Raw genomic sequence first — 17,891 nt, forward strand, 5'->3', positions numbered from 1 at the left:
CTTTTTTGTCTTTTTGATCTATTTCCTGAGAGATTTATTCTACTCCAGCCCTTCTCAGAGGATTTTTACATACATTTTCTTACACTAATTGTCTCCCCCTCTTTGATTAACAAGCTGCATCCCATTTCCCGTTTCGCATACAACGTCTATTCCGATTTCTCTGTGGAATTAAATCGATTTTCTTCAAAGTTTTCTTCTGCTCTTGGCATTGTCTCTGTTTCCCTCAGTTTTTTTTCTGTTTATTTTGGTCTCTTTCATTCTGGAGGCTGTTCATTCACATTTAAGAGTGAGGCGCACTAACAAGCTGGCTAGCAGCTCTGCATTCGTGGGAGGGGCTTCTCCATCAAGGAGCTGGGAGACTAGGTGGCAGGCTGACTTTTTCACTAGATCACCCCCAGCTCAGCATCTACAGATCTCTTCCCTGTGACCATTCAGTTTCTCCACCTAAGAAAAACCCTCCAATCTGACTCAGTGGTGAGACCCTAATAAGCATGTTTGTCAGGGTCCAGGAAGTGGGGCTAAAAGGGGGCCAGGGCTCCACTGCTCAGTATGCGTGCCGTCAGCTTGTCTGGGGCAGTATTAAATGGGCAATGAACTTGATAAAAGCCCCAAGAGATTTCAAATTAATCCAAGTAAAAGATTTAAGCACAGCAACAGCTTTTTATTTTTTCCATTTCCAACTGAAATATTTTACAAGTGAAGTTCCCTTGTTTCTGCCCTTCTAGGGCCAGACTTACAAACCCGCCATCATCACCATTTCAAGAATGATGAGCTATTTTTTCACTTGTTATGAGCTTGTTGACAGGAGAAATGAAAAAGACACTGTTGTTTGCAACCTACATAGATAGCATTATTGAGTTCTTGACTTGGTCTGGTTGTCCACGACCTTTAGGACAAGCTGGGGGAGAAAAACAGGAAAGAAAAGCTGGAACAATCCCAGTGCACACTCCCATTGTGGAAGAACCACCCAGCAGGGTCACAGACACCCTCACAGGCTCCCACTTCTTCAGAATTCTGTTCCCACGACAAGGACGGCGCAGAGCTACCAAGCGCAACAAAGAACTTCATTCACCCCATGTCACCAAGCACCTACCACAGGAAAGAAGCACCAACTCCGTATTTCCATTTGCTGAAAAAATGAAACTTCTTTTTGGCGCTGCATTTGGAGCATAAAAGGTCTTAAATATTCATGGTAATTTCTGTGCTTTGATTATAGGTTACCTTGCTGTGTAAGACGGGTCTAAAACATATTTATTAAATATTATAAGTTTAAATGCCTACTATAATTATCAGAAACACACTATTCTACACAATTTAGAAGCTATTAAATATTGAAGTCAGAGGCCCTTAAGACGACAAATGCATTTAAAATGCCAAATTGAATTTTAAAACTCTTGTTAGAGTAAAAATTACAATTCTAAAATTTATTCCAAAGTGACCTAATGTGCATAGAAAACATAATTCCTTTAGGTACACATGAGCTACGAAATATATCCTAGCTTATCAAACAAACCTTAATTCTCCTCTATTGAGCTGCCTTTCCAACTGAAGTAACCGGAGGCATTTCACACACTGCCCGATAGCTGCATGCATAATGACACTTACCAGGTTCTTGAAAAGCGCCGTCAACTCCTTTGTAAACACTGAGAACTTCAGGAACGCGCTTCCCAAATCTGGGTCATCTCTGCAGACGCAGTTGCCACCAAACTTCTCCAGAGCTTGGGTGTACTGCTCTTCGTTTTCCACATGAGCTACAATAGCAATGTGAGATACACTGTTAACTTATCAGCCTCACCATCCCACCAGGGTCTTCTTAGCTGTGAATAAAGTCAAACACACTAGAATAAAAATCTGAGAAAAGTCAAGTTGCACCAGGAACAGAAAGAACTCTGCTGTCCCGACAGCATCCCATTGTGCCAGCAACAGATCCCAAAGAACAAGCACAAGTCCCAGGAGGGAAAGAGCCTCACACGAGTCCTGAAGTCTCCAGCTCATCGGATGAGCCTGCCAAGGGTACCCCGACACTTTCCACATCTCCCAGGCCTACAAGATGGCAGGAGTCACCAGCCAAGTCAACAGACTCAGCCCTCTCCTAGAAATTCAGTAAGAAATAAATGCCTGCTCCTCTCAAGCACGGAGCTCACAACTCCAATCCAGAGCCACACGCCGCAGCTTCTCCTTTCAACACAGGAAAAGCCACGATCCTTGGAGCACAGGCCATGGCTGCAAGTCAGTTGAGTGCCTCTGCGCCTCTGCTTATGATGTGTCCCGTGCTCACGGCTCTGCCTTCCCCAACTCCTGTGCATCCCACAGACTCCTCCTTCTACTGGGAAGCCTGCCATGACTCTGCCCTAGGCCCCGAGTATCTGGCTTTGGCGCCTTCCTGTCCTTGCACTTTGCATGTTTCATTGAAATTGTCTGATAAATGTGTTCCCCAATATGTTGGAGCATAGGGACTAAGTTTTATTCATCTTTGTGCCTGAAATATAAGAGAAATCACATGCTGTTTGGAAAAAAAAAAAAAGCAAACCCTTGGGGGCCAGCCAGCCCCATGGCAGAGTGGTTAAGTTCACAGACTCCACTTGGGCGGCCCACATTCACAGGTTCAGATCCTGGGTGCGGACCTACTCTACTCATCAGCCTTGCTGTGGAGGCATCCCACATACAAAGTAGAGGAAGAGTGGCACAGATGTTAGCTCAGGGCTAATGTTCCTCAAGCAAAACGAGGAGGACTGGCAATGGATGTTAGCCCAGGGTAAAGTGTCCTCACAAAAAAAGAAGAAAAAACAAAGCAAACCCTGGTCATCTATCTGATGGCACTTTACTATCATTAGGCCTCAATGTAGCAGCTTAAAAAGTGGAAATCTGGATTCTGGGTCTCCAGCTCAGTGGTTCCCAATCCCTGTTGAACATCGAAATCATACATGGATCTTGCTGAAGCTGTAGAAGCCAGAGTCCTGTCAGACCTGATTCAGGAACAGGGGTTGGGGGTAGGGACATGGGTAATCTGGTAAATTAATGTGCTTGAATACAATTCCTTCACTTCCAGGTCAGACATTTTTAAATGAATCCAGCCAATCTAAAATAAAACAAACTTCTGTTTGCGTGGACACACGACTTGTATTTTTTCATCATTGCAATTAGAAATGTAACACAATCACTTTACAGACACGACAGGGCAGGCAGACATGCAGCATAAACTTGTGTGTTAACCCCACCAAATTCTTCCTCAGGGAAATAAAACCACTGTCAGCCAAAACCAGTGCCTGGGCTGGGCCTGACAACCGGGGCAAACGAGGGACATTTATTTGAGGAGAGCAGCCCTTGACCCTGAGCCAGATCCCCATGATCCATGAACGGCGAGCCCACAAATCCCACCAGAGAGGTGCTTTGTCCGTGATATCCCATGACATCTGGATGGCTGAGAGGATTTCTAAGTGGATCAAACACAAGAGAAAATTAATTTCACTGTTCAGGCCCTTTTCCTCTTTTTTTTTTTCCTTGACAGTCCAGAAAAAGACCTGAGAGTTCTGGATAAATTAAATGCATTTCTGAGACTATTCTTAGCAAATGAGTTAAGACGAAAACACAGATCCTGAAGAATATGTGGCAGAGTAGGAAGAGCCCTCAGAAGATATGGGTTCTAGTCCTCTGCCTTCCAGGAAACAGGTATGACCTTGGTGAGTCACAGACTCTCACCAGGGCTCCTGTCTCAGCCACGTGAAGGTTAAAGGCCCCACTGTGAGACATCAGAAGGTTAAGGTAAGACTCAAAGAACGAGGTAAGGACACAGTTTGAGCACACTCAGTGCACACCCAACAGCACTGACACTAGTTAACAGCAGCACCAAGGTCATTTATATTGAGCACAAACAACTTACCTTTTTTTCTACACTTCAGAACAACTTTATAAGACGTATCGTTTTTCATAATGCCGAAAGGAAATTGGAGCTCAAAGAGATCAAATAACTTGTCCTAGGAAACAGAAAGTGGCAGAGCTGGGGTGCAAACCCAAGTCTGTCTGATGCCAAAGCCCGTTCTTCTTCTATTCTGCTACACTGATGTTTGTTTTATTGCTAAAAATAGCTTACCTTCCCAAAACCAAAAGTACCCTCATTTTAGATTTTTACAATTCCATTGTGGAGACGGATCAGTTATACCTTCTATTTTACTCTACTTATAATTCTAGAACATGTGGTCATCAGTGAAGGGCAGTTCCTTTCAAACCACATGCTATTTTATAACTATGTCAAAATTGGTGGTCAAGACGTGGGCAATTCCAGTGTGGTTTTGGAAGGGAGGGACAGCCACAAGCAGACATCTGGTGCTGATGTCACTCCACTGGGTGAGAGAAACAGGAATGTGTGGTGCCCTTCAAAAAGGTGCCTGACATCAATGGATAGATCATCCAGACAGAAAATCAACAAAGAAACAGTGGAATTAAATGAAAAGCTAGACCAGTTAGACTAAGAGACATCTATAGAACACTACATCCAAAAACAGCAGAATACACATTCTTCTGAAGTGTTCAGGGAACATTCTCAAGAATAGATCATATGTTGGGAAACAAGGCAAGCCTCAATAAACTTAAGAAGATTGAAATAATAACAAGCATCTTTTCCGAACACAATGCTATAAAGCTAGAAATTAACTGCAAGAAAAAAGCTGAGAGAAGGACAAAGATGTGGAGACTAAACCAACATGCTATTGAACAAGCAATGGATCATTGAAGAAATTAAGGAAGAAATCAAAAAACATCTGGAGACAAATCAAAATGAAAATATACCATACCAACTCATATGGGCTGCAGCAAAAGTTGTATTAAGAGGGAAATGCATCACAATACAGGCTCACCTTAACAAACAAGAAAAAGCCCAAATAAGCAATCTCAAACTACACCTAACTGAATTAGAAAAAGAAGAACAAACAAAGCCCAAAGTCAGCAGAAGGAGAAAAATAATAAAAGTCAGAGTAGAAATAAATGCTATTGAAATAAAAAAGGCAGTAGAAAGGATCAATGAAACAAAGAGCTGCTTCTTTGTGAAGATAAATAAAATTGACAAACCCCTAGCCAGACTTACAAAGAAAAAAAGAGAGAAAGCTCAGATATATAAAATTAAAAATGAAAGAGGAGAAATAACAGATACCACAGAAATACAATGGATTATAAGAGAATACTACGAACAACTATATGCCAACAAAATGGACAATCTAAGAGGAAATGGATAAATTCTTAGACTTACAACCTCCCAAAGCTGAATCAAGAAGAAACAGAGAATCGGAATAGACCAGTCACAAGGAAAGAGATTGAAACAGTAATCAAAAGCATCCCAAAGAATAAAAGCCCAGGATCAGACAGCTTCCCTGGGGAATTCTACCAAACTTTCAGAGAGGACTCAATACCTGTCCTTCTAAAGCTATTCCAAAAACTTAGGGAGGATGGAACACTTCCTAACGCATTCTATGAGGCCAACGTCACTCTGACACCAAAGCCTGACAAGGACAACACAAAAAAGGAAAACCAGAGGCCAATATTGCTGATGAATATAGATGCAAAAATCCTCAACAAAATATTGGCAACCCAAATACAGCAATACATCAAAAAGATCATACATCATGATCAAGTGGGATTTATACCAGGGACAGAGGGATGGTTCAACATCTGTAAATCAATCAATGTGATATACCACATTAACAAAATGAGGAATAAAAACCAATGATCATCTCAATAGACACAGAGAAAGCATTTGACAAGATCCAACAATCATTTATGATAAAAAGTCTTAACAAAATAGGGATAGAAGGAAATTGCCTCAATATAATAAAGGTCATATATGACAAACCCACAGCCAACATCATACTCAATGGGAAAAACTGAATGCCATCCCTCTGAGAACAGGAATAAGACAAGGATGCCCACTATCACCACTATTATTCAACACAGTACTGGGGCTTTTGCCCAGAGCAATTAGGCAAGAGAAAGGAATAAAAGGAATTCAAATAGGGAGTGAAGAAGTGAAACTCTCGTGTTTGCAGACGACATGATCTTATATATAGAAAACCCTAAAGAATCCATCAGAAAACTATTAGAAATAATTAACAACTACAGTAAAGTTGTGGCATACAAAATCAACTTGTAAAGCCAGTTGCATTTCTGTACTCTAATAATGAACTTACAGAAAGAGAACTCAAGAATATAATTCCATTTAAAATGGCAACAAAAAGAATGAAGTACCTAGGAATAAATTTAACTAAGGAGGTGAAGGACTTACACAATGAAAACTATAAGACATCATTGAAAGAAATAGACAATGACATAAAGAGATGGTAAGAGATTCCACGCACATGGACTGGAAGAATAAACATAGTTAAAATGACCATACTATCCAAAGCAATCTACAGATTCAATGCAATCCCAATCAGAATCCCAATGACATTCTTCATGGAAATAGAACAAAGAATCCTAAAATTCATATGGGGCAACAAAAGACCTCGAATTGATAAAGCAATACTGAGAAAAAAGAACAAAGCTGGAGGCATCACAATCCCTGACTTCAAAATGTACTACAAAGCCACAGTGATCAAAACAGCATGGTACTGGTACAAAAACAGGCACACAGATCCATGGAACAGAACTGAAAGTCCAGAAATACAACTGCACATATACAGACAGCTAATCTTCGACAAAGGTGTCAAGAACATACAATGGAGAAGAGTCTCTTCAATAAATGGTGTTGGGAAAACTGGACAGCCACACGCAAAAGAATGAAAGTAGACCATTATCTCATGCCATACACAAAAATAAACTCAAAATGGATCAAAGACTTGAAGATAAGTCCTGAAACCATAAAACTCCTGGAAGATAATATACGTAGTACACTCTTTGACATCAAACCTAAAAGGATCTTTTTGAATACCAAGTCTTCTCAGACAGAGGAAACAAAAGAAAAAATAAACAAGTGGGAGTTCATCATACTAAAGAGCTTCTGCAAGACAAAAGAAACTATGATCAAAACCAAAAGACAACCCACCAACTGGGAGAAAATTTTTGCAAATCATGTATCTGATAAGGGGTTAATCTCCTTATATCTATATCTATATCTATATCTATATATCTATATAAAATATAATATATAATATATATAAAATAATAATATATAATAATATTATAATATATAATACATATTATATAATAATATATAAGGAACTCAAACTGAACAAAAACAACAATCCGATCAAAAACTGGGCAGAGGATATGAACAGACATTTTTCCAAAGAAGATATACAGATGGCCAATAAACACATGAAAAGATGTTCAACATCACTAATCATCAGGGAAATGCAAATCAAAACTATACTAAGATACCAGCTTACAACCTGTTAAAATGGCTATAATCACTGACTAAAAATAACAAATGTTGGAGAGGGTGTGGAGAGAAGGGAACCCTCATACACTGCTGGTAGAAATGCAAACTGGTGCAGCCACTATGGAAAACAGTATGGAGATTCCTCAAAAAACTAAAAATAGAACTACCATACGACCCAACTATCCCACTACTGGGTATCTACACAAACAACATGAAACCAACACTCCACAGTAGCATATGCATCCCTATGTTCATTGCAGCACTATTCACAATGGCCAGGACATGGAAACAATCCAAGTGCCCATCAACCAATGATTGGATAAAGAAGATATGGTATATATATACAATGGAATACTACTCAGCCAGAAAAAAAGACAAAATTATCCCATTTGCAACAACATGGATGGACCTGGAGGGAATTATGCTTAGTGAAATAAGCCAGACTAAGAAAGACAAACACCAGATGATTTCACTCATATGTGGAATATGAACAAACCCACAGACAAAGAAAACAGTTCAGTGGTTACTAGGTGAAGGGGAGTGGGGGGTGGGCACAGGGGGTGAAAGGGAGCACCTATGTGGTGACAGACAAGAAATAATGTACAAAGGAAATTTCACAATGATGTAAACTATTATGAACTCAAATAAAAAAGGTGTCTGGACCCTCACAGCTGCTCTAAGTGAACCCACAGGGCAGGGGAGGGAATTCGCTTTTAGTAAATGCCTATTAGGTGGCCTTTAAGCCTTTTGTTCAATGTAACCTGATAACACGATGAGGTGTTATTATCATCCCTATATTCTTTTCAATAAAGTGGAGTTCAGAGGGATTATATGATTTGGTAAGAAGTGAGGCAGGGGTCAAATCCACCCTCTGCTCAACACACAGGCTGCCTCCCAGCCCGGGGTCACCTGTGGGAGAGAGGAACCTGCCTTTTCTTCACTGGTGGTCGACCAAACTGACACAGAGGAGAAACAGACAGCAAGCCTTCACGTTCCAGCATCAAGAAGTATGGAGGCACTTCCTACCATCCTTCCTTCTGGGCTTCTCAACTGACCGCCCGGTATAGGCTATGTTTAAAAAAAAAAAGAAAAAAAAACTTTCCCTCACAAATCTTTAAAATAATGTGTTGATCTCAGCAACCCCAAGGGTGATCAGTGAGTTTTCAGCTCATCATCATCATCACCATCACGTACATACATCATCATGTATTTATATTCAAAGTGTTTTGATCCACTGCAATCATTATTTTCTGATGTTCAAATTGTCCCAGCTTAGGTCAGTGGGAACCTCTTCATGCTGACCTAGTTGTAGTTTTTAACACAAATTTCTCTTCTTGCAAACAAATTTGAAGGTTCCTGATAAAGACCATAGCCCTGTGGCTCTCCGTATCTTCCCTTAATACCTAGCTTGGCACCCACTGTAAGAACAATAAACCCTCCATAAATACCTATTAACTGACTGACCTACAGCTCCAGATCGCCCAAAGTTTGAGATTTTCCTACTAGAGAATAGAAACTAGTTGACTGCCTTTATTTCTCTTTTGCCAAAAACAAATTTAAAATAGGAACCTAAAATAAATAGCTTGGGAATAAAGTTTCTGGAAAGAACCCAAACTGGGTCTATCAGCTTTTATTTACAGAATTGTGAAAGCTGTTCTTCTAAAAAGAGCTCACTCTCCCACTTCCTCCCTGTTCAAATATATCTTTAACTGTGGTTCTCATTAATGGTCCAGGTCCAAGATTCTTTGACATGGGAGGGACTTAGGAAAATGAGAATCTAAGTCACTGAGACTACAGCAGACAAGACCACGTTTCTTCTCAATTTTAACCCAGCAGCCCTCCCATTTTCCACACCTTACTGCACAAAAGTCATGCTTTCCAACAATCCATTCGAAGGGATGAAATGAGAGATTCTCACAGAAAAATCTATTATGAGGCCAGCAAGAATGTGCATATACTGAATTTAGAGGTAAAGGATGGGTTTTGTTGTATGCTTTCTAGTTTACTTGATTTTGTTATTTTAAAAATTGCTATCAAGGATCAGGCCCAGTGCATGTAGTTCAACCCAAACTTGTTGCATCCATAAAGAACGAAAGGCAGCCCCTTACTCCTACTCAACAACAGGCCAGAGCACAGTGGGAAAGCAAGCCACCAACGCAGTGCTGCCAAAGGACAAGGAGGGTCCCGTGGCCAAATCACCTTCAACCACCTTCACTTCCTCTCAAACATTTCACTCATATTAGCTCCACAACAGGATGTGACGGTATGTGGGAGTGGGACACGAAGACAAGTGTGATCAATGTCTAGGGAAAGATACATCAGTCCATACACTGATGGCCGGCAGTGTGCTGGGCATTGAGGGTTCAGAGACCTCCATACAGGGACATTTGAGCTGGGGCTCCCAGGGTAGGAATTCCCAAATAGAAGCAGCAGGAGAAGGAAGGTATCAACCCCAGGGGAACATCACGAAGTCCTGTGTGTTCCAAGGCTGTGAACGCTTTCTCAGTTTTAAAGCCCCTGCCCGCACACAGCTTTCGACTCTCAAAACCATCACAGGCCTGACTGTCCCACCCTCCTCAGGGCCATCCATGCCCACTACTGGGTCTTTTCAGTCCAAAGGATCCTGAAGGGGAACCTGGTCTAGAGTCCTCTCTTCACAGACAAGGAAACCAAAGCTCAGAGAGGGAGCTGACTTGCTCAAGTTCACAGAGCTAGTCTGGAGCAGAGCTGGAACAAGAACTCAGGTTTCCTGACATCCAGTCCTCCAATGTTCTTCTGAACACGCTAGGAACTGTTTCTTCATTTGCTCATCACATAGTCACTATTCTCAGCTCTAGGCTAACACAAATGTGTTACAATCCTCCAGCCAAGCACATGCACCGGTAACCCAAACAACAAGAGAGAAATGGGAAAGGGAGGGAGTGGGCAGCCTGATGGCCCAGCCTCAGCCTCAGTGCTCTCTCTGACTAGAACCCTCCAACCACCTGCTCCTGGCCAGACTGCTGGCCACTTAGGGGTCAAGCCAAGGCAAACTAACTGCTGACACCGCACATACCAACCATCTGGGCAGAGAGCTCCGCCAAGGGTGCATTTGGGAAGAGACATATTCTCTGCAGTAGCAGCTTTATAAAGACACTCCTAGACGACATGGTGACTAACATTCAAATGTGAGCCACAACATTAATGTTAGGATAATCTGCACAACTCAACCTAAAGAAGACCATTTCCCTTCAAGCTGTCGGCTCAACATATTGCCTGGTTTCAGATCTAACGTGTGGCACACAAGCTCATGGGAAAGCAATTTCTTAAAGTCAAAGATAATCCCCATTTCTTAACAGGATCTCTACTCTATGAACATCCCATGAGAGAAAACCATTTTTAGAACTTTATTTCTAGAGTCATCCCAGATAAAAATCCTTCATCTCACAATTTGGTAATCTGCATCAAAAGTCTTAAAAACATTTTTGCCATCCAATAATCCTACTTTCAGAAATCTATCCTAAGGAAATAAAGTGATCAGAGATGTGTGTACAGAACAATTTATGAAAAGTGAAAAGTGGAAATGTAGAAAGCTCCAACGAGATAGAAATGGGTACACAATAGTCTATCTACCAAATGGAAAATCATGTAGGCTTTAAAAACCATGATGTAGGAATATGGTCAGGATAGGATGCCAGTTAAAAAAAGGCAGGACACAAAACTGTATATTTAGTCTCAATTTTGTAAAAAATATAGAGAAGAGGGGACAGCCCCATGGCTAAGTTCACATGCTCCACTTCGGTGGCCCAGGGTTTTGCTGGTTCAGATCCTGGGCACAGACCTAGCACCACTCATCAAGCCATGGTGAGGCAGCATCCCACGTGGCAGAACTAGGACCTATAACTAGAATATACAACTATGTACTGGGGGGCTTTGGGGAGAAGAAGAAAAAGAAGAAGAAAAAAAAGACTGGCAACAGATATTAGCTCAGGTGCCAATCTTTAAAAAAAAAAAAAATGTACAGAAGACGCTGAAAGGAAAATACATCAAAATGCTAAGGTGCTGGTAAAAATGGCAAGTACTCAATAATTGTGGCTAGTATACACCAGGTACCAGGCCAAGTGCTTGCTGTGTGACACTGTATTCCTCTTCGAATGGGCATTTTACAGACGAGGGAACAGACTGTACAAGTGTGAATACCCGGCCCAGGGTGGCAGCTCTGACCTGCAGCCGCAGCTGGGGGCAGGCCTCAGACCAAGAGCACACCACAGCCTCTGCCATCACCAAGAGAGTGGGACCTGCTCGGGGCCGCGACTGTGTTCTACTGCTTTTATGAATTTTCTAAATTTTCCAAACTAAGCTCATATTATCTTCGTAATCAGAAAACAACATAAAGAATAAATAAATAAATCTGAAGTGTCAGCTACAATGGCTAGATTATTTTGGTTCTCTGTGCCTGAGCCTATTCAGAACGTTATAATCTGTCTTTCTCCTCTCAAGTTTCTCGTGGACAAGCTGACAAGATAGAGACAGCCTTTGGAACCTAAGAACCTGTATCATCTCTGACAAGACGCAAGTACCTTCAACTGAAAAGGGTTTGATGAGAACACCCTTCCTATTTTACAACCCATCTGAGCCCACACTCAGGCCAAGCAAACGGAAAGACAGCCTCTCTCCTGGAGTTCATCACCTGCCATTTCCTCTACTTTCTCCAATACACTGTGCTCTTTCTACTTTCAAAACTTCATTCAAAACTCATTTCCATTAAGTCTTTCCTGAGGTGTCTCCTCTGACCTTTGGGAACTGCCAGTCCTCACGGATGTTGTCACAGGAAGTATCTAGGCTGGTTATGTCTAGAATAGGCAGCTAGCAATGGAGTTAATAAGGTCAAGGTGTGGGTTGACTAGTAAAATATGAAAACCTTTGTCTGTGATCACCTCATATTCTTTGATCCTGCCTGACATTAATGACCATAAACGACAGCTGGAAGTCTGTGTGAATAACTTACCACCAGCCCAATAATCTCCATGTGAAACTTCTCCTGCTCACAGCCCTACACTTGGAAGGAAAGGAGAGTATGAACAATTGAGACTGAGCTACCAGATGATGTCTCTTTTGTGTTGCTCCTTTCCGTCCCTTTAGATTACAGGCTCAGAGTACAGAAGACATATCAACATTCACTTTTATTTATGCATTCTATATTTCCCAAATACCCACTACCAGTCAAGAACATTCCGGATACTAAAGGATAAAGTCCAATCGTGGTGAAAGCCTATTATGCAGTGGGCACTAATGAATACAAAGATTCATGAAGCAGATCCTCTGCCTTCAAGGAACAAATCTCCAATAAGAGAGAAAGACCCACACACTAATCAATTCGGTGCAAAGACAGGGGTGAGGCAGAGAGTAACACTGGGAATTCAGGGTGCCTGGTACGGCAGCGCACAGGGAGAGGCAGCAGAAGATGAGGGTAGAAAGGTAGGCAGGGGCCAGATGAAGGACTTCATCCCAGGTAATGGGGGGCCCCCAAAATGTTGTAAAGTGACATGCTAAGATCTGTATTTTAAAAAGGTAAATTTGGAGGGGATAAAGATGAATAAAGCTTGGTACCTGTCAACACACAATTTAGCAAGACAAAGATAAACATGCAACAACACTCCATTGTGGTACACATTACGGGGGCAGAAATACAGCACCATAGGATACAGCGCTATATGAGGAAAGGAGGGAATTTTCTGGGGCTGGTGACAGGAAAGGCTTCTCAGAGGTGAACTGACAGGAGTTTCCTCCTTCAGAATCCAGGATAGGATGAGACTAAAATGGAGCCGCCAGCTGCTTGCCTCACCCCAGACTCTCTTTATCCAAAGAGCTACTTTCCATCCCTGGGCGCTCTGAGACCAAATCAGCAAAGGAGACAGAGACCTTGCTAAAGAACGGGCAGGGCTGTCCTTCAGCCTGCAGTCCCAGGTGTCTGGTGTGCAAAGAAGGGAGGTGAAGCAACATTTGTTGAATGTGGACGACCAGCTGTTAGAAACTTTACTTTCAATTATCCAGATGCCCTCGGTTGGCAATTTGGTCAGCTACATTACAGAACGTGCATTTTGCCACACAAATTGCTTTCGGCCTTTTTCCCCCTTTGTTTTTACCTCCTTATACCTGAGGGATACAATTCCCATTGCTTACTGATGCTCACCAGATGCCCCCCACTCTGCCTCTAAGGAGAGCACAGTGGACTAGGAGAGAAGACGACTCCCATGGAATGATGAGGTTCCCGGGGTCCTCATCCCTCAAGGACAAGTAGCTCCTGGAAAATCAACGGTCTCCCAAGCCTCATAACAACAGCTACCATTCACGCAGGAGAGATTTTATCTACACATATACACAACTTCTCATCTTTACGACAGCTCTGTGGGATTTTACAGATGAGGAAACAGGTCCAGAGATGTCTGCCGAATAATGCAGTCAATGTTTGACAGTAAGTAAGGCAAACAGCCAACCCTGTGATGGTATCCACATCTGTAAAACATGGGGGTTTGGCTAGATCAGTGGTTCTCACAGACACCAATAAAAATCAGAAAAATATTTTGGATTCTCTCTCCAGAAAAACATATCATTACCTAATTTTTCATACAATTTTTGGGATGCACAGACTCCTTAAGCCTGTCCACAGACCCAAGAGACAAGGTGAAAATGCCCTACCCTAAAGGAGCTTAAATCCTCTACCAAATCAATATGATGACCCTAAGCATGATTCATGTTACTACTCGGGACTTTAAGTCACAAATCTTAGCATTCCTTCAGATTTGCTATCCTTCCAAGATTAATATGTTGATTACTGCTGACAGGATTCCACAATTTACCCCACTAAATTCCAATCATTATTCTTTTTTTGGTGAGAAGATTGGCCCTGAGCTAATAGCCGTTGCCAATCTTTCTCTTTTTGCTTGAGGAAGATGACTGTCACTGAGCTACCACCTGTGGCCACCTTCCTCTATTTTATGTGTGGGAAGCTGCCACCGCATGGCTTGATGAGCGACGTCTAGGTCTGCACCTGGGATCTGAACCTGCAAAACCTGGGCTGCCAAAGTGCAGTGCGCAAACTTAACCACTACATCACCGGGCCAGCTCTCAAGCATTCTTCTTTTTTTTGTTTTAAAGATTGGCACCTGAGCTTACAACTGTTGCCAATCTTTTTTTTTTTTTTCTGCTTTTTTCTCCCCAAATCCCCGCAGTACATAGTTGTATATTTTAGTTTTGGGTCCTTCTAGTTGTGGCATGTGAGACACTGTCACAACGTGGCCTGACGAGTGGTGCCATGTCTGCACCCAGGATCCGAACCAGTGAAACCCTGGGCTGCCACAGCAGGGCGTGCAAACTTAACCACTGGCCATGGGGCCAGCCCCCCAATCATCATTCTTAGCCAGCAGAGAACAGATAACTAGAATCTTAGAGTGTTGTAACTGGAAGACATCTCAAAGTCTTAGCATCCACATCTCCACCACCCCCTACAACTTCCTTAGAGACAAAGGGCCACCCCAACCCTCTGCTGGAACCCTTCCAAGGACCAGCTCACCACTGGGGCTGCCCACCCAGCTAACTTCTCCCTCATATTTAAGTCAAAACCTGCTCTCATGAAACCACCCACTAGAGAGGAACAGATAGTATGTCTTACTTCCTCATCCCAGAGAAAGCCTTCAGATATGCCTTCTCCCACCCTCCCCAAACTAAGAGGTCCTGGGTCTTTCCAATGTCCCTCCTACAATGAGGTTTTCAGCTCTTAAGATTTTGAGGTTCCTCTTAAAATGCCACTCCTACAGTTCAATAATGGGACAACTACCTTCTTTTTTAGAAGCACTACATACTTCCCTAAGGTTCCCTGTGACTCACTTTGAGCACACTTGTCATCTACTGGCTACTATTAAATTTGTGATCAACCAAAACCACCTAGAGTTTTCTCAGTAGGATCGCTATGACGGCTGTGTAATATTCAGGATGTTCCCACAGCACTGTCTGGTTTCCCTCTGCTGTGCCCCCGCATCCACACCTTGCCTGTGCACCAGGCAGTGGTGCCATCGTCAAAGCAGAGACTGGGAAGCTGATCTGGACATGAATCTCAGCTCCTCTAACCGTAGCTATATAAGCCTGCATAAATCACTACTCTGTGCCTCATGACCTCCTCTGTAAACGGAGTTACTGATTGTACCTAACTCAGAGTTGTTGTGAGGATTAAATTTATGAAAAGTATTTATTCAGCACAGTGCTTGGCCTATAATAAACACTTCACGAGTGTCAAATTTTTATTATTGTTAACATGTTTCCACTCTCGAGTTTATAGACATCAATATAGATGTACTTTTTTGATCATCTGTTATAATCTCCCACTTTTTTTTTATCAGATAGGACATACATATATTTTTGTATCCTGAATTTTAAATCTGAAGATTTCATCATAAGCATTTCTTCTCATTTCCTGCATAATCACAATGCCATCAACTAGCTATATCCTAATTTAGTTATGGGGGCTTTCAGTTTTCACCATGATAAGCAATTAGCATCTTTCTGCATCTTCCCATATAAAGGTTTTTATTTTTTTTGAGATGCGCTGCCAAACTGCTTTCCGAAAACTCCATGCACCAATTTTCAATGCCACAACAAAGGAGGAGAATACCAGTTTCACTGTATTCTTGAGAAACACTGAGGATTATTATGACTTAGTTATTTTCTCATGAAACAGACAGAAAATCATTCCAGATATAGTACCTTCCTAAAGTACAATGAAGCTTCATTTCACATATTTCTTTTGAACTGCTTTATGATATCTATAATAGAAACAATTCTTTGCTTTTTTTTTGGTGAGGAAGATTGTCCCTGAGCTAACATCTGTTCCAATCTTTCTCTATTTTGTATATGGGATGCCACCACAGCACAGCTTGATGAGCAGTGTCTAGGTCTGCTCCTGGGATCCAAACCTGCGAACTCAGGGCTGCTGAAGCAGAGCACACAAACTTAACCACTACACCACTGGACTGGCCCCCTCTCTATAATAATTTTAAGCTTTGTATTAATTTAATAGCCATATTCTAATCAACACTGCAATTAATGGGGAGAAACATAAAGTTGTTGAATTCTCATTTGCTTTTGTAGGTGGAAGATGGCAAGGTGGAAGGAAGGGTTTGAGGGAAGAGTTAATGTTCCTTTCTTCATATTTTTCATTTTAAGGATGTGACAATTTCTCTAGCACATGCAGATTAAGGGTAAAGAAGTGATATCCCACTCTTAGTAAGAACAGTTCCACCAGTCTTCAAGACAGAAATTCTACAGAAGTGAAACTGAAAGTCTTTTGCTGCTTTCTTCTTGATAAAGATGAATTTTTCCACCCACTGATATGTCAAACATAGCTGAAAAATGTTAGCTTCAACTTTCCAGTGGAGGAAAAAGCACCTTTGGGCTGAAGCGGAGCTTGGGAAATTTTAGACTAAGTTTTAGAATAAATATGAAGTGGGTCTTTTTTTTTTTAAAGAGACAGCAGGCCTCTTATGAGTGGGAAAAATTATTGTAGACACAGTTTCTCAACAAATCATTCTAATAGTTGCTTTTGCAAACCTGTACACAAGGCGTTCCAGAAAATACATCTAGCTGGGTTATCATCCTTTTGAAAACAGGAGGCAAACATAATATACTTGCTATTGTGTAAGGAAACTATTGTTCTGCATATACAGGGACATACTGAAACCCTTCTGGCCCAGTCAAGGGTTTAAAGGCGGGGACAGAGGGGCAGGGTGGTGTCTAAGGTAGTGTTCTCAAAGACCAGCAGCTTCAGCATCATCTGGGAACTTAGCCGATTAGCAAATACTCAGGCTCCATCCTGCATCTGCTGAACCAGAAACTCTGCCTGGCGCCCAGCAATCCGTGTTTTAAAAAGACCTCCAAGGGATTCTGGGGCACTCTGATGTTTCAGAACAACTACTCTAAAGCAGGGGTTGGCAGACTTTTTCCTAAAAAGCCAGAGAGTAAATATTAAACGCTTTGCAGGCCAAGAGGCAATACTGAGGTCATCATGTAGATGCGTGGTAAGATGGCAGAAACCGTTCTTAGCTTGCAGGCTGTAAAAACACAGCTGGCTGCTCTAAGGCATCTCAAATCCCCCTTCCACATAAATCCATATAAATCCTCACACAGCAGAGGATAGTCTGCCAGAATATACACTGCTTACTTCTAAAATTATAAGTTTATCTCTCCTACACTAAGAGGACAGTCTAAGAACTTACGGCAGAAACATGCTAACATACAAACGAATATTTAGCAGGCACCAGCCATGTATCTGCCGACCTCTGTGCTAGCCACTGCAAGGAACACACAGGACGTCTATTTGCAGCCGTCTTGCTCACCATGTGTCTAGAACCAAACCTGTCACTTTTTCATGTTGCCTCAGTTAATCTTCACTAACAATCCTATGAAATATTAATATTCCGGTTTTACATATGAGGAAACTGAGGCTCAGAAAGATTAAATAACTTTCCTAATGTCACAGACTTTTTGAGTGGCA

The 17,891-nt window shown here is 41.8% G+C and overlaps 1 protein-coding gene across 10 annotated transcripts in view; it reads right to left on the reverse strand.

Annotated features, from left to right (window-relative positions):
* The window catches only part of ASAP2 (ArfGAP with SH3 domain, ankyrin repeat and PH domain 2), a 177,223-nt gene that overhangs the window by 89,821 nt on the left and 69,511 nt on the right, over window positions 1-17,891 (reverse strand). For 7 of the 10 annotated variants that reach the window (XM_044771922.2, XM_044771918.2, XM_044771926.2 and 4 more), the window contains one exon: window positions 1,606-1,751. In XM_044771922.2, the coding sequence (XP_044627857.1) occupies window positions 1,606-1,751 (146 nt within the window). Of the gene's footprint in view, window positions 1-1,605; window positions 1,752-1,970; window positions 2,264-3,880; window positions 3,975-17,891 lie in introns of those variants that run through there. The other 3 variants (XM_070512634.1, XM_070512631.1, XM_070512632.1) reach the window with 2 other exon arrangements.

Source organism: Equus asinus, chromosome 6, assembly GCF_041296235.1.
Source record: "Equus asinus isolate D_3611 breed Donkey chromosome 6, EquAss-T2T_v2, whole genome shotgun sequence".
Taxonomy (NCBI): Eukaryota; Metazoa; Chordata; class Mammalia; order Perissodactyla; family Equidae; genus Equus; species Equus asinus.